Raw genomic sequence first — 24,954 nt, 5'->3', positions numbered from 1 at the left:
TTGTATCATCATCACAATAATCACATGCTATATGTGTAATACGCATCTTCTTGATTGGAGCCACCTTCATGTCTTCACTTGTTTGATCCATAAAGTTTAAACCTACTCACTTAGAACTCAGTAAGTTCTCAATAACCTAGAACAATAAAACTGAGTGATACAGAGAGAAAATAAACAAATCCCATTCTCCAGATTATTTTATTTTGAGGCGATCCATTTCCCTTCTATGTATCCACACCTGTATGCCAGTAAAGTTCTTTTACCAAAATGATACGAATTAATGAGAGCTTATAATGGAAGAATCAAAGCTGCTCACAAGTTTGAAAACAACTTCCTTCTTGATTCACTTCTGAAATGTTAACATACACTGAAGTTACTTGGGCTTAAGGAAGCCCAAACAAACCCTATGAGCTCAGCATACTGCCAGGAACACAAGGACCACAAAAAGAAAAATAACAGTATAGGTTGCAAAGAAAAAACTTATCAGCATAACTTCAAAATGGAAAGTTATCTGGTCTAACTAATGGGAATTTTTTTTTCTTTCTCTCTTTTTACTTTCTTCCTAAATGAGTTCTCAAAACTTTGCAAACAGTGGGAAGGAGAGAGTTCTGAGCAAAACTGATGATAACACTTAAACAAAGAATTCACAATTTTTAAGCTTGGAAAGACTCATGCTTAATAAATTTTAAATCCAAAGCTTACAATAAATCTATTGGCACAGTATTAATTTCTGTTTAAAATTAGAAAATTTGGTTATGCATTTACAATGCATACTTTGAATTCTTCCTGAGAAGGAATAAACTGATTCAGTTCATGCAATACTTCATGTGTATGAAGAAATGAAACTGGGATAAAAACAACAGAAGTGATGATTTGTAGCTTGAGCTGTACCTGAGAATGGGTCTCATTCTCCTGCAACTCTCTCCTCAGAGTCTCATATTCTGCATTCAAGGTTTCCATTACTTTCTTGAAACCATGGCGAAGTTTTGTTAATTTTTCTTTGTCATCCTGTAGTCTCTAGTTGAAAAAGAGATACAAACAGATGAATGGGTGAATTCATTTGCTTTAGGCTAGAAACAAATCTTCATTCAAATTTCAAGATGGTAACTTTTTCTCCTTTTAGAACAAGATCATACACATAAAGAAGTTTTATCACTTTTCTGTAAACAAGGTATGCCCTACCACAATGATACCATTTAACAGCTATGAACAAGTTGTAAGCCTAGACAGTACTGTATCTGGATAAGTACGAACATCTACCTTAAGAATCTGTAGGAAATTTATCACCAGTGAAATACTAACTGCTCTACATGGAGTTTGTTTTCAAGCAAATTAAGGACAACATAATTATTTTCTTTTTTTGTGTGAGTTTTGTTTAGATTGCTAAATTCAAGCTTACAGGTAGTCATAAGTTACAGCAGAGAAGATCAGAAGAATCAGTAAAATAAAAGGGAAGTTCTGTGGGAGGGAAGTTATCAGAAGGTATCCAGCTCATAGCCTGCGACATGCACCCAGTTAGTAAGTCTGTGCTCCAGTTTTCTAAGAGCTTGAAAACAAAAAATCCCTACATATTCTGTATAATTCCAAGCTTCACTCCTACTATTACCTTTTTCTTCTCTTCTCCTGATGCTTTCAGAGCTGGCAAATCTTTATAAACGTCCAATTCTGCTGTGGTTTGTTCAATTCTCTCTTTAAGTGAAGCCAATTCATCAGTCATCTTGCCCTCCAGAAGTTCCATCTTCTGCAGGTCCATTTGCAGCTTTTGACTTTCTATAACACCAAATACAGTATCACTAGTGACTTTTTATATGAGCAATATAAAAAGCACTTGCATCTCCCTGATTTTACATGCCTGGAAATGTTAATGAAAGTACAAAATTCAATCTTCACAATCATCCTGTACTCCAGAGCTTGGAGAATATGCCCTGTGAGGAGAGACTGAAGGAACTGGGGCTGTTTAGTCTGGAGAAAAGGAGGCTGAGGGGAGACGTTATTGCTCTCTCCCAGTATCTGAAAGGTGCTTACAGCGAGTGCGGGGATGGTCTCTTCTGACTGGTGACAGGTGACCCGACAAGGGGAAATGGCCTTAAGTTGCGCCAGGGTAAGTTTAGGTTGGATATTAGGAAACACTTATTTACAGACAGGGTTGTTAAGCAGTGGAATAGGCTCCCCAGGGAGGTGGTTGAGTCACCATCCCTGGATGTGTTTAAAAACCATTTGGATGTGGTGCGCAGGGACATGATTTAGTGGACAGTTGTTAGTTAGGGTAGTATGGTTAGGTCATGGTTGGACTCCATGATCTTTAAGGTCTTTTCCAACCTGACTGATTCTATGATTATTGTATCATATTCCATACGTGAAAAATAATGGAAATACAGTGATTTTCTGTATCACAGTGTAGTATTTCTATTTTAAAGTTGCTTGTAGCATCTGTCAATTCAACGTTTTAAAGTAGTGGGAATACCTTACCAAAAGCTGGCTGTCATAATGCGATTTTAAGATCTGTTTATATTACTTTTTTAGTCTGATATTGGTTTTTTGTTGTTGTTGTTAGTATATGGTAAGCCTTCCTTTTATGAGATTAAATTGCCAGTTTTTTCTTTGAACATTGACTCTGCAAAGGAAAATTCTTCCCTATCTCCACAGAAATAAGAATTGTCACAGCTTACAAACTGAGCATGTGAGATAATATACAGAATTTACTTCTGACAGTTGGATAGAAAGGAACAGTAGGGGTACAGGTAATGGAAGGAGTTAGGAATATAGAAGCACTAGATAGGGGTAGATTTTTTTTTTGACAGCTGTCTGCCTTCTCATTCTTGTGTTTTCCTTACAGCCCTGCAAGTTTAAACATATGGATATGCAGTCTCACACGACAGAGCTGTGTCTAACTCAGAATATTAATAACACAGACCTTCCTGCATTCGAAAGCATCAGACAAAGTGAGCTATTGGAAGGGATGAGAGAGCACAAAAAAAACTTCTCCTGGCATAGGCTGAGCATCATTCGCCACATTCAGGTTTGTACCGCATCACTAGGAAAAGAGTAGGAATATTTTTCTCCCAGCTTACCCAAGGCAGTAGAGATCTCTACAGCAGAAGGAAGTGGAAATGCATGTGTGAAAGAGGAAGAGCTCACTTTTCCAGAAACTGTGGGTATGTTTTCCTTAGCAGAATTATTTGGGAAAATCGCACCTCATCAAAACCTTAATAAAACAAGATTTTGGTATTCATTTTTCCTCCTCTGCAGTTATGTCATATATGCATTTCTTTCGAGTGAAATAAAGGATTCAAACTTTTTTGCTCACAATAATAAATTAAACGAATAAATTAAAACAAACAAACAAACAACAACGTAAGCCAAGATTTTTATGTTGAACGTGCAAATACCCAGAGGAACCTACTTCCATAAGGTAAAACTTTGCATGTAAAGGGTCCTTTACATGCAAAAGGTCTTTATATAAATTCTAAAAAGTTCCATTCTGGCAAAAATTTAAAAATAAACGGTTGGAACTGCTTTGGTTGTCTTTGATTCAATGTTTATACATCCTTCCAATATAAAGGACTTAAGAAAACACTTTCTAGAATATTCTATAACTGCCTATACTTGGTGGTGGCTAGTACTGGTCAGTCTCAGACCCCAAAGCAGAACTGAACAGACCACCACACTATTTCTCTTGTTTCTATGGCACTGGTGGCTTAAAAACAAACAAATGCTTATGAACTTCTATAAACCACAGCTTTAGCATTAAAACCAATAAAGAATTCAAATTAGAGGGAAATAGCTGTAAAATATCTTTAGATTTTAAAAACTTACTTAGTGTTGCATTAAGTGTTGCACTAATATTAATATTTTGCTACTTTAAAATTACATATAGTTGACTTAATGGAATTTATTTCACATGTAAAGAGTAATAACATCAGATATCACACATGCCAAAATGCCTGGAAGGACTTTTAGACTGTTCTGTCTGTGTACTGACAAATCTAGGGTGACACAGCAATGGGCTACTCTTACCCACTCACAGTTTTTGGAAAAAAGGGAAGAAAGTGGAAAGGGTAAATTTTATCCTTATCTAGCAGCAGCCTCAGTGAAAACAAAACAAAACACCAAACTTAAAAAAAACTCAAAACTTCTCTCGGGGAAGAGACAGGAAGAGGATGCAGCCCAGTTCCTTCTGATATGCCATGCAGTTGCAGCATCTCACAGGCAGTGTGTACACAGTAGCAAACTCTGAGACCAAATGGTGACCCAGGGAAATGTTTTTGGGAAACTATGCCATCAGCACTTTTGTTTACTCTTCATGGCTTCCTTTCTTGCCTTTTTTTTTTTTTTTTTTTTTTTTAATTACTCTTCTAATGGACTTTTTATATCTTTGCTATGGCATGAAAATCCAGGTTTTAATAACAACAAAATAATCCTGAAGATGACTGGGCTATAACTCAGGGGCTGGGAAGAACTGAAGCTGCGCAAACTGAACAGTCACTGTATTTTTTACAGAATCTGAAGTTGCTTATTATATAGTATCTGTGACTGCTTGTGTTCACAACTTTACTTCTAAGTTGTTTAAACTATCTGCTGAAAATTATATACTGCAGCTTTCTTCACTCCCCTCACACAGAATGAACTATGTTCTTCAATAATTTCTTCTACACTGTTTGTGCTTCCTTATATTGTAAAATATAAGAATTGCTGCTTATGTGAAAGAACAAAGACGTATTAGAAGCTGTAACGTCTGGATCAGTTTTTAAAACTAAGCTAGAGCCACAGAGTGCATATTTGCAGACAAGTGAATGCTAAATGTACAAATGGACATTTCTGCAATATTTTCTGCGTAACAACTTTAGAAATATCTTTTTGCAGTTACAACATAGGCTTCTATTTTGAAAATTACTACCAAATACAGCATGTAGTAGCCTTCTAACAGAAAGATTTATGGTTCTTCATTCCTGCCCCTTCCTTTCAGCCAAACAAACAAGGAAAAGCTTGCTGAACCAATAATGATATTGGCAAAGGCTTAGAATTATGAGAACAATTCCACTCTAAACAGTATTAATAAAAAGCTAAGTAGATACATGATGCAGACATTAAAGGAAGGTACTGTCTGCTTTTTGAAACAACAAGCAAGGTCCTGCAAATTCCTAAAATTTAAGTGTTTGAGCATTTCCAAAATGAAGTAATAAAGAAATATTCACTTAGCAAAATCAAAGCCTGAGAATGTGAATTTGAGGTATTCACCACTATTGTCAGTTAATTCTCCTTTGGGACAGACCCTGTTAGAAAACCACAGTCTGTGTCTAAGTGCTACTAAGAACTACATTTACAAATAACACACGGTTAGATAACTTAAAAAAATGTTTGAACATTGTGAAGAAAATTATTTCAAGGTGAATATATTAATAACATCAGACTTCTAGTTTATGGAACTTTATGCATATATATAAAAATATATCTGTTTAACATATGCTTGAGCAAACAAGCTGATAAGATATAGATAAGAATAAGCAAAATACTTTTGAGAAATATAAATAACTTGTTACTCACATGAGTTTAAATTTATCAACCTGACACAATGTTTCACAAGATTTATAGATCACTGATCTTATTAATTTAACAACGTAGGTCATTTTTAGTTTTTAAAGGAATGAATTTGAAAATCCATCACTGATCTCACCTGTAAGCAGATACTTAGCAGTGTTCTGTGACTTTTGCATTTCAGTTGATTTGAAAGTGAGGTCTTCCTGCATGATCTTCAGCTCTTGATTGGTAACAGATGAAATTTGTTTCATACGGTTCACATTCTGTGAGTTCCCAACAAGAAGAATACACTTTATCTTTGAATCTACAAATGTTAACTGGACAACTGAAAACCTCCTCTGTCTGTTAGCTGGCTTTTCTACTACAAAGACTGAAACAGTGGAACAATTTAAATGTAATGAATTTTCATTTTGTCAGTTTTCAATAAATGATGCTAGATCAATGAAAACTAAACACAAGTTTATCTTTTTAGTTTTAAAGATAAACCATGTTGCCATATCAATCTCTTCTAAAGCAAGCGTTACCGCCTAACATATTCCTTACAGTGTACCAAACTGAAACAAGAGACAATTAAAGCATTGATATAATCAAAACATTACTCAGCTGAGAGATTTCTGTAACAACAACAACAAAAAAATCTACAGGAACCAAAGATGTTATCAGGATAAATGATTTGAAAGTGCAAAGAAAGGCAGACTGCAAGGGGGAGTATTTTTTGAAGTATTTACATTCAATATTACATGGCAGGGTATACCAGTCATGATTAAATACATCAGAGAGACAGCTGGAATATTACCAGTTGTACTGGTTAGTGGTGACAAAGTATCTTTGAACTGAGATTTATAGACTTTAGATAAACAAAGTACTGCAGTAGTTCTATCCTGAAATGTTTATCATGAATAGAATAATGTTCATTACAGCACATACAGTACTTACATATGCACTTTCTTTCTAGTCACAACTATTATCTAACATTCAAAAGTCCCTCCCCAGAAATAAAGAGAAATTAAATACATATTTTTACTGCAACTGCATGTGGTAGTTTGTCTTGTTTGGTCATCACAATCGATTATTATGCAGATACTTACTGGGAAAAAAATAGTAAAAACATCATCTTGCTTTATCCATTTATTCTACTGTTCCATGTTTCTAAATGCCTAGTTTCCAAAAGGAAGAGGGAAATGCACTTACCCTACTTGAGTGCTCCAGGAGTGCAATAATATTGGCTTCTATTTGGGCCTTTCGCTCCAGTTCCTGATTCTTCACCTCTTCAAAAGTTTCAAGAAAACCTATATATCAACAAACACGATAAAGTAGGCTGCTGTTTACAGGGATACAGCATAAGCCCTTGTAGTTCTCTCTTAAAGCTTTATTTTAAATTGATACAATGTACATTTTCAGACAGGCTACTTTGAGATTAGCCATCTACTGAAAAAGCAGGTGGGTACAGTCTTTGAAACCTTTCAAGGGGGGGGAATGAAAAACAGCCATTTTTTCTCCCTATACATGCATTTGCCTAATGACATGAGGTCACCATGAGGATGAAGGTGAGGATTTCCATTCCAGGGAACTTCCATTACCATCACTTCTGATACTTCTTTGAATGTCCAGCCCAGCACTTGCTGGTCTTCATTTTTCTGAAAGCTACCAAAATACACAACCAACTAAGGGAAACAGGTAACTTTACTGTCTCCAATGGCTTGAGCTAAATAACAAACTCTGATAAGGACATGAGACCACTATCCATCTGACATCATCTCCTTCTTGTTTTTTAATGTCCTTCTGCTACTTCTCAGTCTTCTATGGTCATTCTTGTAAGTGTGCAAGTGAATCTGACAAGACAACCACAATGTGTTCCTATGAGACCTTTGATGTTTGATGAAAAGCTTTGAAAGATGCTTTGAGTATTCATGAATGTGTTGCAAGCCCTAAGATATCAACTACCTTGTCCCAAGATAGATTACAAACTTCTGTGCAAAGACCAGGGGATAACTTCTCTTCAGCTCTAAATGTATTGTTAACAATACAATAAAGTCTGTATTTTAATGGAATTAGGCCTAACTGAAGTGTATTAGATAACTTACTGTCCATGCTTTCTTCTCTCTTCTTCAGCTCCTTATATTTCCGGTTTTCCTCACCTATGAGAGATGTAACATCGAATTAACATTTTATCATCTCAGTCCTGGATCCCTTTAGGTAGGAAAAAATGTCAATTAAAAAAAATATATCATAATGTGTAAAAAGTAGAGAATTCATGAGATGTCATTTAGTATTGTCATATCAAGTGGTTAAAAATATATACATTTATATTATAAAACATAATTATCTTAATAAACCAGTCTCCATGCGATTTTAAAAACCTTTTAGAAGTGAGAATTTTTGATAAATTAGAGTAGGATAAGTACTTGGTTTGAAAAAGGAAGGTGGCAGGATTCTTCTGAAGTAAGGTGAATTTCAGTAATAGAAAAAGTGCTTTCCTGCCCTTGGGTACCATGTACTTTTGTTTAACATACTGGCCACTCCAATGACAGTGTCTTGTATTTAAATGGACTTTCATTAGGATGAAGCCTTTAAGCTACAGTGCAACAATCTCAGGGAAATAAACAGGGAAACTCTACAAGCAATGGGATAGGAGAACAAAATGTACAGAATTTTTTCTACAGTTATGTTTAAAAGACCTTTTCCAACACATTCTTTGCAGTCTGTTAAGAGTAATGAATATAATACAATATAAAATTCAGTCCATCTTTTCAGTCTAGAAACTGACTAGAGGTGTGGGACTCTTGAGCCTGGAGAAGACTAAGAGGGGATCTCATCACTGCTCATAAATATCTGAAGTGCAGGAGTCAAGTGGGTGGGGCCAGGCTCTTTCCAGTGATGTACAGCAACAGGACAAGAGGCAACAGGCAAAAACTGGAATACAAACACAAGGATGAATTTCTTTACTGTCAGAGCGACAGAGCACTGGAACAGGCTGCTCACAGAGGTTGTGCAGTCTCCTTCTCTGGAAATATTCAAAATATGCCTGGACACTCTCCTGGGCAACCTCCTATAGGAATGTACTTTTGCAGGCGGCGGGGGGGGTTTGGATGATATCCAGAGGCCCTTTCTAACCCCTACAGTTCTGTGATTCTGTAAACTATACTAGTAAAATGGAAGACTTGTGTTTTGAAATATGCAATTTAAATACAGAGACAGAAGTTGACTGGGGGGAAGAGTGAGGACGGGAATTTTAAGGACAAAGAAGAAGACAAGAGAGAAACTGAAGTGCCTTAATGAACAAAGGAATTATTGGTTCTGCTTCCAATTTACGAATGCATTAGTTATTCTTTTTGTTGCCACACACACCATTCACGTACACAACCGAGTTACACGTTATACATTTCCATAAATATGTTACAGGCACACAATCCTTCTGCTGAAATGAAGTTTAAAACAAAAGATAAAAAACAGAAGAATATAACTCATTACATAGAAACAGCATATAAAAAAAAGGGGGAACGGCTGTTTATGAGGGTGAATAGCGATAGGACAAGGGAGAATGGTTTTAAACAGACAGGGGAGGTTTAGGTTGGATATTAGGAGGAAGTTTTTCACAAAGAGGGTGGTTACACAATGGTTGCCCAAGGAGGTTGTGGATGCCCCGTCCCTGGAGGCATTCAAGGCCAGGCTGGATGTGGCTCTGGACAGCCTGGTCTGGTGGCTGGTGATCCTGCACATAGCAGTGGTATTGAAATTCGATGATATTTGAGATCCTTTTCAACCCTGGCCATTCCATGATACAATTACTAGCACAACGTCAGCACAGCCAGACTGTCAAGTATGAACATGTCAGCAGCAGTCTCAAACATTAGGATGGCCAAACTCTGATAGCAAATGCTTTTCCAGTCAAACATACTGTCCCTTTCATAGACATATGAGACATTTAACTATCCCTTATCTATTACATTGAAGTAGACCTGATAGAACCCACTTATAATCTGTAGCTACTTGCAGGTTGCAAATGATGTGCTTTAAATTGAGAATCAAAGTATTATAGAATCGTATGGTTGAAAAAGACCTCTAACATCAGTAAGTCCAACCATCAACCCACCCATCAGCACCACGCCCACTAAAACACCGTCCTGTGGATGGAGCCTGATCTGGAGATGCTCAGCCCCATTGGGGTGGTACCAACACTCCTCTGTTCTAAGTTCATCTAGCTGAGACCTTCACTTGCTTTTTGAGCTTTTGTTAGGAGAAAATCACCCTTTTCAGAAGCCAGCACTAAAGCTAAGCCCTTTCTGGTCCTCACATAAAGGTCTGAATGAAATTTATGGGCTGTAGTGCCTTCAGCTGAATGACTCTTCCTACATTACTTTTTAAGCACATCTGTTATTTCTAGAAAGACAGACTTATTTTCTCCAATAATATAGTGACAAACTGTTACTCAATAAATTCTTTCAAGTAAGATCACAAGGTAGCTTTATTCTTCATGTCCTGACGGTTAATATGTTGACGGAGAGGAAGTGCTTTCTCCTACATGTGCTTTAAATCCTGTTTTCCAATAAAAGCTTTTTTTCTAGAAAGGTGAAGGAAGTACAGACTAGTAATGAATGACTGTATGTGAATTTAACTATAAATTGTGAAAAAAAAAATCAGTTACAGCCTTCTTCATTTCTCCAAAGGAATAAAAACAAAATCAAAAAGAGCTGCACAAGAGAAGGGGAAAAAAAAGAAAAAAAAGAAAAGTGGGATTGTAAAGTAGAAAATGGAAATAGAAATGTTAATAAAACAGTCTTTATAAATTATGCACCTATCATCGTGTTGTCATTTCTTGCTTTCTCAGCTTCTCATTTTTCAGCTTTTCTGAAAAGAGAAGTCTGCAGCTGTAGACACCAGCCCATCTTTTGATAGTGAACAATAAATATTTGCATGAGTACAGAAGTTTCAATTATGTATGTCCTGACATGGTATATTTTCCAGATGCAGCTCTGCATCACCTACCACCACTGTGAAGTGACCCTACCTTGACGCTTCTCCAAATCCATATCAAGTTGTTGAATAATCTTTTTAAAATGGCTTGTTTTCTTTCTTACTTCTGCCAGCCTAATAAGCAGATAATGAAATCCAAAGTTAAAACTGCTATGGAAGTTACTCTTTTTTTTTTTTTTTTAAGATTGAGAGAAGTATTAGAATCAAACCAGCAAAACCTAGTTTCTCAAAAGCAAAATAATATTAGAATTACTGTTATTAAAAAAGGTATTTGTAATGTGGCTAATCTACATTTGTTATCATTACTGTTGCTCTTTTTAATTAAAACCATTTTTTGTGAGTCATCAGTAGCTTTTCTCTTACTCAATTGGACCCTCTGCTGGCTACTATGCAGTTTTGCAAGAGATGCAATGTAATCAGCAAACCACAATAAAATAATGTTTTAAAACATAAAAATAATCTACGTGATCACTAAAATCTTCTAAGAAATTGCCAAATTAAACACTGTATGAGATAATCAGTCAAAACAAGAAAAAAAAGCTACCTGAGAAACATTTTCCTGTAACTTCTCACATGCAATTCTCTGTTAGTATTTGTTATGAAGAATTCTGTTACATAACTTATTAACTAAACAAAAGCTGCCAATGTATTAAAAATTAACCAATGATTAAAATCAGTAATATTGCTTAGAAGAATTTTAAATTGTTTCTAGGACAGTTAAGGTATCTCAAATCTTCCATGAAGAGAAAAAAATAAGGCTCAAAAATCACAAAAATTATTACCCAGAGTTTATGGCAAACTATCAAAAAGATGTAGTATCCAAGAACCAAGAAGTAATTCCCAGTTACTCTTCAGAACTGAAATCTGTGTGAACAACTTTGTAACTCTGAAGTCTTAAGAAAGAGTAACAAAAACTTAAACGTGTCTACAGTGGATAGCTGTTTAGGGATGAATGTGTGTTTCAACCTTAAAGAAGCTTATGTCAGTGCTATTAAGAATTTATTGTTCTCAAGGTATGTTTGTAATGATAAAAAATATTCTATGCAGATGTAAACTGTTGATCACTACAAAAATTATTTAGCTGAAGTAGGATATATACTGTTCCCTGGGGAAGCTTAACACCAGTAGAGGTGCAGCATGTGATGAATATGTGATGGCTTCAATTGTTTCTCATTAGGAGCTAAATGAAATGAGTAGCAACAAAAAAAATGGGATTACTCACTGTCTTTCCATGCTTGCTATTTCTTGATTATCTTCTTTAACCTGTAAAAAAGAACAACTTTGGAAGATGAAGTAAAATCTAGAAATGAAGAAAAGAAAAATCTATAAAATTAATTCTTAATTCATTACAGCAGAGAATAGATGTGGCATATGAAATCTTGCTGCCACATTATTCAACAACAGTTCTTCACTGAATAAAATTGGTATAATCTATGCTTGATTTCTTCCAAGTGCTCCTTTGCTTTCAGAATACTCTCTTTAACTATATGATATACCCATTAGTAATGTTCAGTATAATAACCCATGTATGAAAGGCAGTGAAGAAATACAGTGAAGTTCCTTGTAAACTAACAAGCTTTTCTTTGATTAGTACGTCTGTATGCTATCTCAAAATGATACTGTCTGAATTTATGCTATAGTATGGCTCGATAGGATCAGCTTTCATCATACCAATAGGAATGCTGAGCTGGAAGAAGTCAACCAGCTGAAAAGTTGACTGTGCCAATTTTGTTTTAGCTGAAACCAAAACATCTCTTCATCCCTTCATGTATATAATTACATGGTTTGTGCTAGTTAAAGAACAAATCACAACAATACTCAAAGAGAAGTGTGTTCAAATATTCTTATTCCTTAATATACTGACTGACTCAGAGATTCCATTAATGATAAGATTTTATGTTCTTGCCTGCTTTAGTAATCTCTCCCTTTCTTCCCATGGAGATTCCATGTTCTTGTCCTCAGCAATCATTTGATCCCGACGTTCTTCAAGTTCACTGAGCTTTTCATACAGCTGCACTGCCTTCAGTTTCACCGGGGAGTGTGCTATTTCCTGTTATGAAAAACAAAGCTCCTAGTAGCAACTTTCAGACTGCAAAAGAGCACTGCAGAAATCATGCTCTAATTGAACAACACTGCTCACTATCTGTATATTGAAAGTGAAGCTTGTTACAAATAGTACAGAGGTAAAGAGTGTACTCTATAATCTACAATCAATATTGCATTTTTTTGAGTGGAATACACCAGTCAGCATTTCTTGCTCTAGGAGTTCACCCTCAGGCCAACATTCTGAGTAGGCTTACTGCTATTTTATAATTTCTAAGGGAACACAAACCATATATAGTATTCCAGAGGACCTGAAAAATGTTTGCAGGTATTCAAAAATGATATTTGTGGAAGACAGACATGACTGTATGTTTCAGCTTACAGATCCTTATGTATCTGTGAGGAAGCTAATGTGAGACTTTTTGTTTAAACTTTTTGTTTAATAATTTAACAGTGTATGAAAAAAGTTGTTAATGTGGGAGAAAAATATCTTAGCAGGTACAACTTTAAATTTCAAACTCAAATGTCACTTGAAGCACATTGTGAAAGAAGAAAATCATTCTCCCACATCCTGAAATCATGTTGAAAAATTAAATCCCACAAATCCTTAAGAATGTGAATGGTAATTTCACATTTATCTTTGGAGGGTAACTGCAAATCAGCCGAAAGTCACATAAAACATTTGACAACTAAATGACTAAAGCTAGGAAACCTCATTCTTGCCATCCAAATTTTGTATTTGAGATCTAGTAGAAACATGTTAACCCACAACTGATTATAAATTACTGGTGGAAAATACAGAGGCAGCTTTGCCATCCACTTCCAAGGTATAATCCTACAGCACATGGAAATTTAAGGAGGAGGGTATTACTTTTTTACACTGGAGTTCTGCAAACGTTAGTACTCAGGCTTGTTTTTCTCATACATACAGCTCTCAGAGACACCTCCTTCATGCTTAGTGCATCCAATTCCTGTTGTTGAGCAAACAGTTCCTAAACAGGAAAAAAATCCAAGATTTAGATTAAAGTTCCTACTTGATTAAAATACTTTTTGTTTTGCAGTCTAGTATCCAGAAGATGTCATGAAACATCTTTGGATAAGCTCAGCTTCTCCAACTAGCTTACACATAATATTCACTTAATTGGACAAGGTTTTTTTTTCTTAAATTAACTCTTATATCTCTTCTTTGTTGTTGGGTAATAACCAATAAATGTTTGCCCTTTTTGCTACCTTTTTCTTAAAATCAATACTGAGAGTAGAGTTTAAAATATAAAACAGGAATGATAAAGTCAGATTTTAAAACCTGAACTAGCCACCACAGCTTATTCATGGTGAAGAGACAGGTAGGTCCTGACTAATGATTCAGCTCATCTAGAGATAGCTGGGAAGCACTAGCCTTAAAAGATATTACTCCCCATATAGACTACATAAAGGAGCCTTCTAAGACTGTATGCCTGAAGCTCAGTGAGGTTACTCCAACCCTAGAGATCTTACTGCTTTTGTTAGCATTAGAATTAGCAAAACAGTAAAAATTTTAGAAGGCACGGTTTACTGTTGTCATACACCCAGACACAGAAGAAGAAGCACAAAAAATGAGTCAGATTTATTTTTGTGCACAGGATTACCTTTAGTTTGCTTTTCACATGTGGTTGAGCTCCTAAACACTACAGAAGACTTAAAGTCTGCATGTCGGTCTCCAGATTTGGAAAGAAAATGATGAACACAATTTGTTCCTAAGAAATACTAAAATGTAACATATTTGTTTTCTGTCTATTTTTCAGGCACTCTTACAATTGATCAATACACTGGCAAGTTTGTTATTGTTATTACTCAGTTTTTACTTTAATAATTAAATTGTACCTGTAATGAATGGAGCCAGGCTAAGAAACTTTCTAGGTTAAATACTAAGAAATAAACCAACCTGGGACACCTTCTCATTTGCAGCCTTCATCTCCATATATTTAATTTGATTTTCCTCAGTCATTTCTTTTATTATGTCATCTGCAGCTTTTTCACGTTCAATATCTTCTTCCACGGCTTGAATTAACTTTTCTGTGCTGTAAGAATAGCACATTTTTGTGACTTTTAGCAATCTATTTCTACTACTATTTTTCCAACCCCACTGATGTAGAAAGTAGGAGAAGACACGTTATCTGCAGCAAGTCTCTGGCTTTTAAATGTGGTGTGGACTCCAGGCTAGATACCTCAGCATCTCTATGAGACTAGAAACAATTGACTTAGCTGTTATGCATTGTCTCTGGTAGTTGTGTTTTGAAAGAAAGTTAAAGTTCAGTGCTTTTTTAAGAGGCAATAAAAATATTAGCAATGGCTGTACCAAAGGATTCATTATTCAAGGTAGCACAACACTAGATTACTAGGGAAGCTGAAACAGGGTTGAGGCTTGGAAGTCACAAAACATTCTGAGATATTAAGTAAAAAAAACTTAAGCATCAATGACACAAAAGAGAGCTACTGAAGTAAAAAGGTTTCTACTCAGCTACATACTTGAACGAAGAATGAGAGGAAGACAAATCCTTCTCTAGTTTCATGCTATGCACTGGGCAGAATGAAGCTTGCAGAATGACCACCATTAGAAGAAAAAATTACTGGACATAATGTTTGCGTACCAGTGCAATGTCTTTGTGAATATGCATATAAACACGCTTTCAGATCAGAACAAGTATCTTCCTTTTCTTCTTAGGGATATCTTCCTGACTTACAGCCCATGTCCTTAAATGCTTATGATCTTTATAAGTAACCAACTTGATATATAACACACCCCACAGGTTGTTTTTTTTTTTTTTTTTTTAAGCTGATGTTTCTACATCACAAGAACTTAACAGAGACTTAAGCAACTATTTAAGCACTGATCTTCACCTCAGTATGCAAACCTCTCAAAAACTGCTTCACTTCCTGACAAGTAACATTAAAAAAGTCCAAGTTTTTATCCATCTCCAACATTTATTTAATCAACAACAATCCACGTTGCTTGTAAATATCCAGTGGCATTTTAACTCAGTGCTTCCTATATGATCTGGAACTTGACACTTGAGCATACTACCATCAGGCTTTCCTATTGGCTGCAGAACTAATTAAACTGAAGATGATTATACAAGATTACTCAACCTAGTCAATGTTTTGCTAAGGATATTCCAGTTTCCTTATTTTTTTACATGGCCTGCTTATTCATTAGGTACAAAGGTTGAAAAAAAATGTTACATGATACCATTTCATGTCAGTGCACTGAGAAGTCTGTGTGGGTATATGGTGCTCCAAGAAGCAACAGAAAGGTAAGACACTTGGCACATCTTTTTCAAAAAACTTTTGAAGCGTTTCTGCTAGACTGGAAGCAAATATATCTTGACATACATTAGAAGTTCAAGAATTGCTATGAACCTTATACATACAAAGTTGTTATGTAAATTGTGCTTCATTAAAAAGCCAGACTACAGTCTGGCTTTTCTCTTCTAACAACATTTTGTTGTTAACATCTTACATTCTCTTCTAAAAAGCAGAGTACCTGATTATACAGACCTCATTGCCTCCCAGATGTACTATTTTCTTTACAAATGTAACAAAAGAAACAGGAGTTACATTACTATTGAATGATATAAGTCTCACACAATCCTCCAAGGAAATCTTCTGAACAAAATATTTTGGAGTTGAAGTAACAAGAACAGGTCAAGGCTCTACCTAGGTATTACTAGGCTCAGTTTCTTTCCAAAATAATTACCTTAAGCAGCAATTCTTAGAGTCTGGTTTTACTTAAAAGCCACACTGCAATTAAAATTATAGAACCTTCCTCATTCTTCTATTGCTTACAACTGTTCCCCCATATGAATGCAGGAAATCAACTTCGTAAGAAAAACCCTGATTTTTCAATAGATGTTAAAGAATGGGGACTGTGTTTTGACTTGGACATATTTGCAGTGAACTTTTAGACAGAAAATGTTTTTTCCTGTTAATAGCATTCCAGTTACTCAAATATGTTAACTCTTTCTTTGAACTTATAAAAAGTATTTAAATTAATTTTCATTGTTAACTTGATTGTTATTAACTTACAGACTGAGTAACTTTTAAAATAATACCCAATATTTTTTCTCCACTCTATTAACAACAATATGTATTTTTTTTGAAATCTGAAAACTATGCCAATGCTATTAACTGTATTTCTACATTGCATGGTTAATGTCTGCTCTGTTTCTGAACATCTTTGAAGAGGTAACTCTGAAGTCCAAGTGTGCCATTAAGTACCAGCTTAAATGCAGTTGGTATTGGGAGTTTTCAAAAACCACTGCATGTTTTCAACTACCAATATACAAACCGCCTCCAGAAAATATGCAAGACATCAGTACAGTCTCTGATTATAACAGTTCCTAATACAGCAACATACTACCACTGCTGTTACTAGTACCCCTCATCCCTGCCACTTACTGTGTCTTTTTGTGTTTGATGCAAATTTCCAGTAAGAGCAAAAATACACAATGGATCAGAGTAGTATACATTCCTCTTTTGAGGACGGTGTAAAAGTTTACACAATGATTCAGACAGGTGAATGAGGTCAGTCCTCCGAGACACAAACGCACAGAAGCAATCAGACATGACCACCTGGCCTGTGACTTCATCTACTCCAAACTTATCAAAAGCCTTGTGGCACTCTTTTTAAGGATTGATGGATTTCTTTTCTTTTTCTTTCTTTTTTTTTTTAAATCTCACTGGCTGCCTACATTTAGTATTCTTCCTTATTTGTGCAACTGAGCTTCCTTAAGTAAATCGGACCTTGTAAAACTGAGTGAATACTCTGAAAGAAGCACTTCGAACAAGTATCTCAATCCTTGTTTTTTGACCTTCTTTAATTCAAAAGATTGAAATGTAGGAAGGAGATACGGAGGTTCACTCAGTCTATTACCTTTTCTCCACGAGACTTCAAACACGCTAAAGACTAAAAATATCACAAAAGGGATAATCTATTCTTAGCATAAAATTCTACTTCAAATCTTGCATAAACATGGATCAATTTAGCATGCAAAAGACAAGATTTAACACTCCTGCTTAGTAGATCTTGCAAATTATGGCCAGTTCAAATGAGAAGATGGATATGTTATACATTTTCTGAGAGAGGTTAACACTGCAGAGAATATTTATCAAAAAAATCTTGCTGACTCTCAAAAATATGGAACAAATCTGTACAAAAACTCCAGCACAAGAGAATGAAGCATGCCTCCTTAGCTTCCTCAGCAACAACTATGCCTTCATAAAACAGAAGGACATTGCTTATGTCGGATGCTATACTATGGATAATAAACAGATTTGAAGATCTAATCATTAAAAATTTACAAAAAGCCCCTGTGAATTCACTTAAGAATATATGAGATATCTATCCAAACAAACCATTCATCGAGTACAGCATTCTGCCTGAATCAGTGGAAACAAAATAAATTATTTAGGGAGGGCATGAAAGCCTGGATACTTTCTTCAGTTGATTCCTATTGTAGTCTTCCAGTACCCATAATTGCTTTAACAGGGATATTAATAAGTATATATCAGCCTATTCCTTTTATCCATTTGTGAATCTGTTATCTATTAACCTGATACTGCCCACTGGATTTTAGATTTGCCCCAGTCCAGGAAAAGCTCAATGCATTATGGTTGATATCATGCTTTTTCTCTTAATTTTAAATTTTACAGTATCTATGTAAAACAAAATATACTGCATAACTATTTATTCATATGTTAAACTACTACTACACTGATATCTTCACTGAGCGGGTGGTGAGGTGCTGGCACAGGCTGCCCAGAGAGGCTGTGGACGCCCCATCCCTGGAGGTGTTCAAGGCCAGGTTAAATGAGGCCCGGGGCAACCTGATCCAGGACTTGATTTAGCAGTTGGCAGCCCTGCCTGTGGCAGGGGGTTGGAACCTGACGATCCTTGAGGTCACTTCCAACACAAGTCACTCTATGATTCCATGATTCTGATCTCAATATTGAAAAGTGTTGTTTTTTGCTAGACTCTGAACATGAAACTGTCTTGGCTCATAATCTGGGCTGGAATGCTGCTTTTGAATCAAGTCACTGCTGACTGCAACATTACTTCTCAAACTGTAAGTTATGTGTAAGTTATGCAAGTTTGCTGTGAAATAGGAATTAGCTCCTGTAATCATATTAAGTTGTGGAGCAACACTAAAACATGTTTGGTATGGTTTTATATACTGGTGAAATCACTCTCTGCCGTTTTGGGACAGGCCTAAATCACAACAGGACAAGACCAATGACTGCTCAAGTTTGAGCAACATTGTGTCAGCACTTGCCTAAGTCAGGATTAAATGTGTGTAAGATATTTTAAAGTATTCCTTATAATATTCTCTAAGATATTTTAAGATATTACTTCAAATACTATTTTTCAAAATATTCGACTAAAAAAAAAAAAGAAAAAAAAAAAAACCCACAAAACCTCCCAAAGGATATATACAGTATAGAACAGACATTTAATCTAACTTGTTTTTAGTAATGCCAACTAGATACAGTCTGGTCACAGCAGTAATAATTTGAACATAGCCTACTGATCTAGAAGGAGAAACAACATAACCAATCTCTTCCTAGTAATCAGAATCTTGTTTAAATCTAGCACAAGTACCCTGCCAACAAACTGTAAGCTGCAGTGATGCAGAAGGGAATCTACGTTTGTTTTTTTTTCAGAAGAGAAAAATGTTTCAAGGTATAAACACTCTCAAACCTGAAAAGAGTACAGCTATGCTAAGCTTCAACAGAAAAAAATCAAAATTAATTTAAATGCTATACATACAATAAAAATATGTGCTCAAGATGGTTGAAAGCCTGTTCCAAAGATGTTTTCAATAGTAAGCATAGCTATTTTAAAATAAAAGAACACATTAGAAAAAGGTAGTTTTAATTAATTCTTAGACTTGAATATACTTTCTCCCTGACACCTTTGCTTGGTGGTTTCTTGACTATGTGGCAAAGGAATCCTTTTCTACACAGCCAGCCCTCACATCAGAATTTCAAAACAGACAACCCTATGAACTCCAAGATGGCATGCCAGATTAGTTCTATTTAGGATGATAATCACATAAACCTTGCAACTCTATTAAAATTTAAGCACTGAGTGTCCTGACCATCAGGACCATACACACCAGGACAGTTCATTCCCCTGTATTATTAATCTACAAGAACATTATGGAAAACATTAACAAAACAGCACGTAGATCAGTAGAACTTTTCTTGTGAACGGCTGCCATTAAAAAGTATTCCTTTATTCCCATTAACAGTTATCACTGGAACGCCTTCAATGGACAACTCTATTGTATTTTAATTGTTGATACTATCTTTTTTCAACAGGTCATTTGTGATGAGTCTGGAAAGAACCTCACTAGCATCCCCACTGATTTGTTGCCAAATGTTACTAAATTAAATCTCAAAAACAATAAAATAACTTTAAAATACGACAGAAAGATTCTTATAAGGCTTTCTAACCTCACTGAGCTTTATCTGAATGAAAACACAATTACTCTACTGTATAATAACAGCTTCTACAGTTTGACAAAACTTGTAATTCTGGATATCAGCAACAATTGTATTAATACAATTCACCAAGCAGCATTCGCAGGATTATATCAACTGATAGTGCTGAATCTATCCTATAATAGGATTACTCAATTAGATTCAGATGTATTATCTTCTCTAAAAAATCTGAGAGTTTTGAATCTACAGAATAACCTTTTGGAATACTTTCATATAAAACCATCCTTTAAATTGACTACAATTACCTTAGATGGAAACCCATGGAACTGCTCCTGTAGCCTCCTTGATTTACAAATATGGCTAACTGCTTCTAATGTGACAATGGGTAAGTTCTCATAAGAGCAGCATTTCACACCTGTTTGCCTCAGTCTTACCTTAGTTTTTTCCTGACCTGAATAAAATTCACCATCAAGTTCTCTGTGTTTTAATTATTGTTGATTTTTTTTTAAGATCTTTGTGCCAATTGGTTAACAACATTGCAAACGATCTCTATTGTTCCTATTCACAGAAAATGAGAACAACACTACATGTACATTCCCAAACATAAAGCAAAAATTCTCTATCAAGACTGCAACTATTCAACTAGTTGACTGCGAAACTGAAAAACTTTCTTCAGAAACCACTATACCTTCCACCTATGCCATTAAGCATCAAAGCACAGACTTTCTAACAGCTCTGACTTCAAACATCACTGGAAACAATGAAACACATGCAGGTAATACACTGATGTCTCTCTTCACTGCTTGTAATCTGTTTTATTTGCTGTTCCATAATTCATATGGTTTTACATTCCTACTACACTGTTATTCTTTCATCAAAGCCATAGAACAAGTGAATTTTCAGGTTTTACTATAACTCAGTTATCATCCTATTACCTTTTATGTGTTCTCAATCTAACTATTAAGAAATTCATACTAGAGTTCTTTCAGATATTACACATAAAGATGACTACTTTTTTTTTTTCTGTCTGTTTTAAAAGAATTTCCAGTTCTCGGCAAAAGCTGGACCTTCCTTGTGGGAGTGCTAGGGTTTGTCCTAAGCACTACACTCCTGATTTTTACTGCCATAAAATGCCCAACATGGTATCAGTATTTGATGAGCTACAGACACCGTCGTCTGGAAGAAAATGACCCTGAGATGTTTGCACGGGAGTTCTCAGCTGACATGAGCTCTTTTCCTGCAATATCAGATATAAACAATGAAGATCCCATAGTAATATTTGATAAAACTAACGCATTTGAACCTGAGGAAGATGGATTTATTGAGGACAAATACATAGACACTTATGTAACTGAGCAGAGCTAATGCCTTACACAATGGACAATGAACTGACTTTTCAACCTATTCAGCCTTCCAGCCTTCTGTACTATACTATTTAAATACAGAACAAAGTGAACCTAAGCAGCCTTGCATCTCAAAAAACTTGTAACAAAGTACAGCTGCACGAATCACTAAGGATAAAAATTTGGTCATGTCCACGTGTTGGTGTCACAACAAATATTTTGAAACATGAAGGAACACTGATCATCCATGTTTCAGAAAGAACACTATAACTTATGGGAGGAAAAGAGCTTACTGTACACTGCCTAAGATGACCAAGTCCTTAAAAAGCATGTTGTGAGCCTGATATAATTACTGACACTATACAAATGAAGAAGCCAGAGACAAAAAAACTCTTTGTTTAAACCACTGAAACAGAACACAGTCAGACTGGGGGACTGAATCCAAATCAACAGTATCACAGCTCAGTGGTTTAACAGGCAAAACAAATATCTACAAATATTTACACTGAATCACTAGACCAACTTAAAGGTGCCTACATGCAGTAAAATGATAACCAGCACTACTTATCTGATACCCTTATGCTTCAGTTCTCGATCAAACCAAATTTCTGCACATTTTGTTAACACTTAGAAATATATTTAGAGATAAATCAGACGTATTTATGAGCTGTTGAAAACCACAACATTAGTGAAAAATGACTTATTATTAAATGGCAAATTGTTATTTTAAAGCTCACCCTTTCAGTCTACTACCACGCAAACTGTTCTCATGACTTACAAATTCCTATTGCAAACAGCTTGCTTCCCTTATATACATCCTTACTTCACCAGACAGGAATCGCAGTTCTAGTCCCCACTTACACTTACCTTTCCCCCTCTGCTACTACAACACAACATTCATAATCTGCAATCGGTAGGTCTCCACAGACCAGGAGAATTCAGTGCCACCTATCTCTTTCTGGATGACAAGGTAAGTTATCATCACAGCAGTTACTCAGAAGAATTTAAGGACAGATACTCCAGCTTCAACTTGATACTGATATATCATCTAAGAAGTGTTTGGATATCATCTGTTTCATGGATTACACTGCTGACAAATTTCTGAATTCAGTAACTTCTCAATTTCACTGTTTTCAGGTAAGAATTGGCAGTATTTGACAGGCATATACTTTGCGTACTTACGCTTGTCTTTCTGTGAAAATTTTATCCACGCTTTGAGCATCTCGGTCATTCTGAACTTTTAACTAGAAAAAAAGAAAAAAATATATATTTAATATAATATATAAGAAGAAAACATGTTGTATGTACAAGTTCGAGATTTTCTGTAATGGAGAAAGAAGCTGCTCAGAATGCAGTAGAGAAAGGAGGAGAAGACCTCCTCCCATAAACATAAACAAAAAAATTGGTCAAGAAGCACACAGTTTTCCAGACTACTAAAATAACAGAAAAAGTAATCTCAACAAATGGAACATGCTTACTGCTTCCAAGGCTTTAATACTTGGATAAATTGTCTCACTATTCTGGAAAATTAAGAAAATTAAGAAGAACAAAGCTGACTGATTTTGTCATTGCCTATGTCGCAGACTTGACTGGAGTTATTTAAAAGACAGAAAACAGAAGAGAACTAAAATTTCTAGAGCATTAGGAAGCTTTAAGCTGCAGTGCAGACAACTGAATTTGCCTTTCATAAGGCAAGCATTCTATGCTTTTTAGTCAGATAAATAACATATTGTAATGCTTGCAATTTGAGTTGGGGACACAGACTTCTCAAATCTAAGACACAGATGCACTATCACAACAGAAGCACTATCATCTGTCCGTACTTTAGACAGTTGCCTCACTGCAAACACATAATAACACAAGTGTTATGTCCAATTTAAACTGGAAAAGAAAGTATACATTTCAAATAAGTACCATGCTTTTCTACATATGTCATGTGTTCAAAGCACTGACATCTAATATATACCATTTCGTTGATTAAATATAGCAAATATCCTAATTCTTACCAAATTGTAATCACGAATCACTTCTGCTATGTCTGTATTGGTGTTAAGTAGATCCACAACCTGAAAATAGACAGAATTCCAACCTGTAAGAATTTTCATTTTTTAAAAAGAAAAAGACAAAAATAATTACATACACATATACACACGCACACAAAAAAATAATCAGAAAAATAAGTAGCAACTCACAAAGCATTCACAAAAGTACAGTATTTATCTATTACTGCAAAAAGAAAAACATTTGAGTTTTAAATCTGAACAGATTATACACAGTTCTTAGAAGTAATTCTCATTTAAGGTAGCTATACAATATAGCACTAATTTAATTGTATATGCAACAGCTTATCCTAACGCATACTAAAATTTCTTGTTTTGTTCTCCTTAGTTTCTATTTTTTTCTCTTCTAGTAACTGAATAAACTCAGCATTATTAACCACTACACTTTTAAGGAGAAACAACAATGAAAAAAGAAGTTGAAGTAAAGCAAAATCAGTAGTAAACAAAGGAAAGAAGGGCAAAGTGTTTTTTTCAGTATTGAAAGCTGATAGTAGCATACCATGTTGTAGTCCTCTAGCTGACCTTGCCATTCTTTGATTTCACCAGCTAAAGCCTCTGCCCTGAATACAAAACAAGAAGCCAAACTTAAAACAGGAAGTGTTATACAATAAAAATGAAATAATAAAAAAAGATTAATTTAATGGTTCCTTGAAGCCTGCACAGTAGCCTAGAACAAAGTCTGGTGACTGAGAAAGTTAACTTTGCATCAGGTGCCACAGAGCTTACCTTCTCTCATATGACAAATAAGCAGCTTTCTCTTGCTTGTACATTTTTATTTCTTCCTGCAGCTTGTTAATTTCTGATGTGAGTTCACTGGTTTTGCTTCTGCAATAAATAAATAAATTTAAATGTGCAACTAAGACACAGTGAAAAACAAGATTTCACTCTGTGCAATGCAGAAATACTATCTTTCTCACACTGTACCATGTTTCCAATAAACTATTTACAAGAAAAGCTAGATAAATAAGGAAAAATTAAAGCAGTTCTTCCAGATAAAGTCATAAACAAATATTAGAAAACCTGGCTATGAAACTAAACGTTTTCATTATCTTTTTGTTCTGGTTGAAACAGTCATAAATGTTTCTGAGATTGACCAAAAAAATCATAGCATCCTTTCACAGAATATAGGTATCATCCATATAAGAAAAGAAACCAAAAAAACCCACTATCTTTCAGGACTGATCACGCAATCCTGTAATATGATCCGCTGCCAAAACAGCATGTGTTTTTATCGATGCCACCTAAAAGTACAAGCTTGAAGCATACAATAAAATGTGCTTAGTTTGAGATTCTACCTCTTACAACTGAAGCTATCAGACCATTAAATGCCACAGGTGGAAGCTCAAAATCACTGATGCTTATGTAATGAATACTGTGGGAGAGCACTGAACTTAGCTAGCCTATAAACAAAACATCATAACCAAAAAAGAAATCTTCTACTTGGACATAAGCATAACATTCCTCTCCTCCTACAAAACTACCTTCACGTCTCAAACAGGACAGATTTTATTCTCAGT

The 24,954-nt window shown here is 35.3% G+C and overlaps 2 protein-coding genes across 4 annotated transcripts in view; one reads left to right on the top strand and one right to left on the bottom strand.

The window, feature by feature from the left end:
• IFT74 (intraflagellar transport 74) overlaps positions 1-24,954 on the bottom strand; it is a 31,936-nt gene that overhangs the window by 4,366 nt on the left and 2,616 nt on the right. For both annotated transcript variants that reach the window (XM_004949579.5, XM_003643070.6), the window contains exons 5-18: positions 24,164-24,262; positions 23,937-23,997; positions 23,384-23,443; positions 22,560-22,621; positions 14,477-14,612; positions 13,485-13,547; positions 12,419-12,562; positions 11,735-11,775; positions 10,547-10,626; positions 7,623-7,676; positions 6,730-6,827; positions 5,675-5,801; positions 1,607-1,770; positions 892-1,017 (exon numbers count right to left, since the gene is read on the bottom strand). In XM_004949579.5, the coding sequence (XP_004949636.2) occupies positions 892-1,017; positions 1,607-1,770; positions 5,675-5,801; positions 6,730-6,827; positions 7,623-7,676; positions 10,547-10,626; positions 11,735-11,775; positions 12,419-12,562; positions 13,485-13,547; positions 14,477-14,612; positions 22,560-22,621; positions 23,384-23,443; positions 23,937-23,997; positions 24,164-24,262 (1,315 nt within the window). The remainder of the gene's footprint in view (positions 1-891; positions 1,018-1,606; positions 1,771-5,674; positions 5,802-6,729; positions 6,828-7,622; positions 7,677-10,546; positions 10,627-11,734; positions 11,776-12,418; positions 12,563-13,484; positions 13,548-14,476; positions 14,613-22,559; positions 22,622-23,383; positions 23,444-23,936; positions 23,998-24,163; positions 24,263-24,954) is intronic.
• On the top strand, positions 15,747-24,297 carry LRRC19 (leucine rich repeat containing 19). 2 transcript variants are annotated; one of them, XM_004949578.4, is made up of 5 exons: positions 15,747-15,845; positions 18,564-18,656; positions 19,912-20,419; positions 20,603-20,809; positions 21,074-24,297. In XM_004949578.4, the coding sequence occupies exons 1-5, from the start codon at positions 15,768-15,770 to the stop codon at positions 21,397-21,399; spliced, it is 1,212 nt and encodes a 403-aa protein (XP_004949635.1). In that variant the 5' UTR covers positions 15,747-15,767; the 3' UTR covers positions 21,400-24,297. The 2 variants fall into 2 exon arrangements, with proteins under 2 accessions (XP_004949635.1, XP_040512078.1); XM_040656144.2 differs by lacking the exon at positions 18,564-18,656.

This window comes from Gallus gallus, chromosome Z (assembly GCF_016699485.2).
Source record: "Gallus gallus isolate bGalGal1 chromosome Z, bGalGal1.mat.broiler.GRCg7b, whole genome shotgun sequence".
NCBI lineage: Eukaryota > Metazoa > Chordata > Aves > Galliformes > Phasianidae > Gallus > Gallus gallus.
The sequence above is the reverse complement of the archived record's forward strand: the minus strand, read 5'-3'. Positions and strand labels throughout refer to the sequence as shown.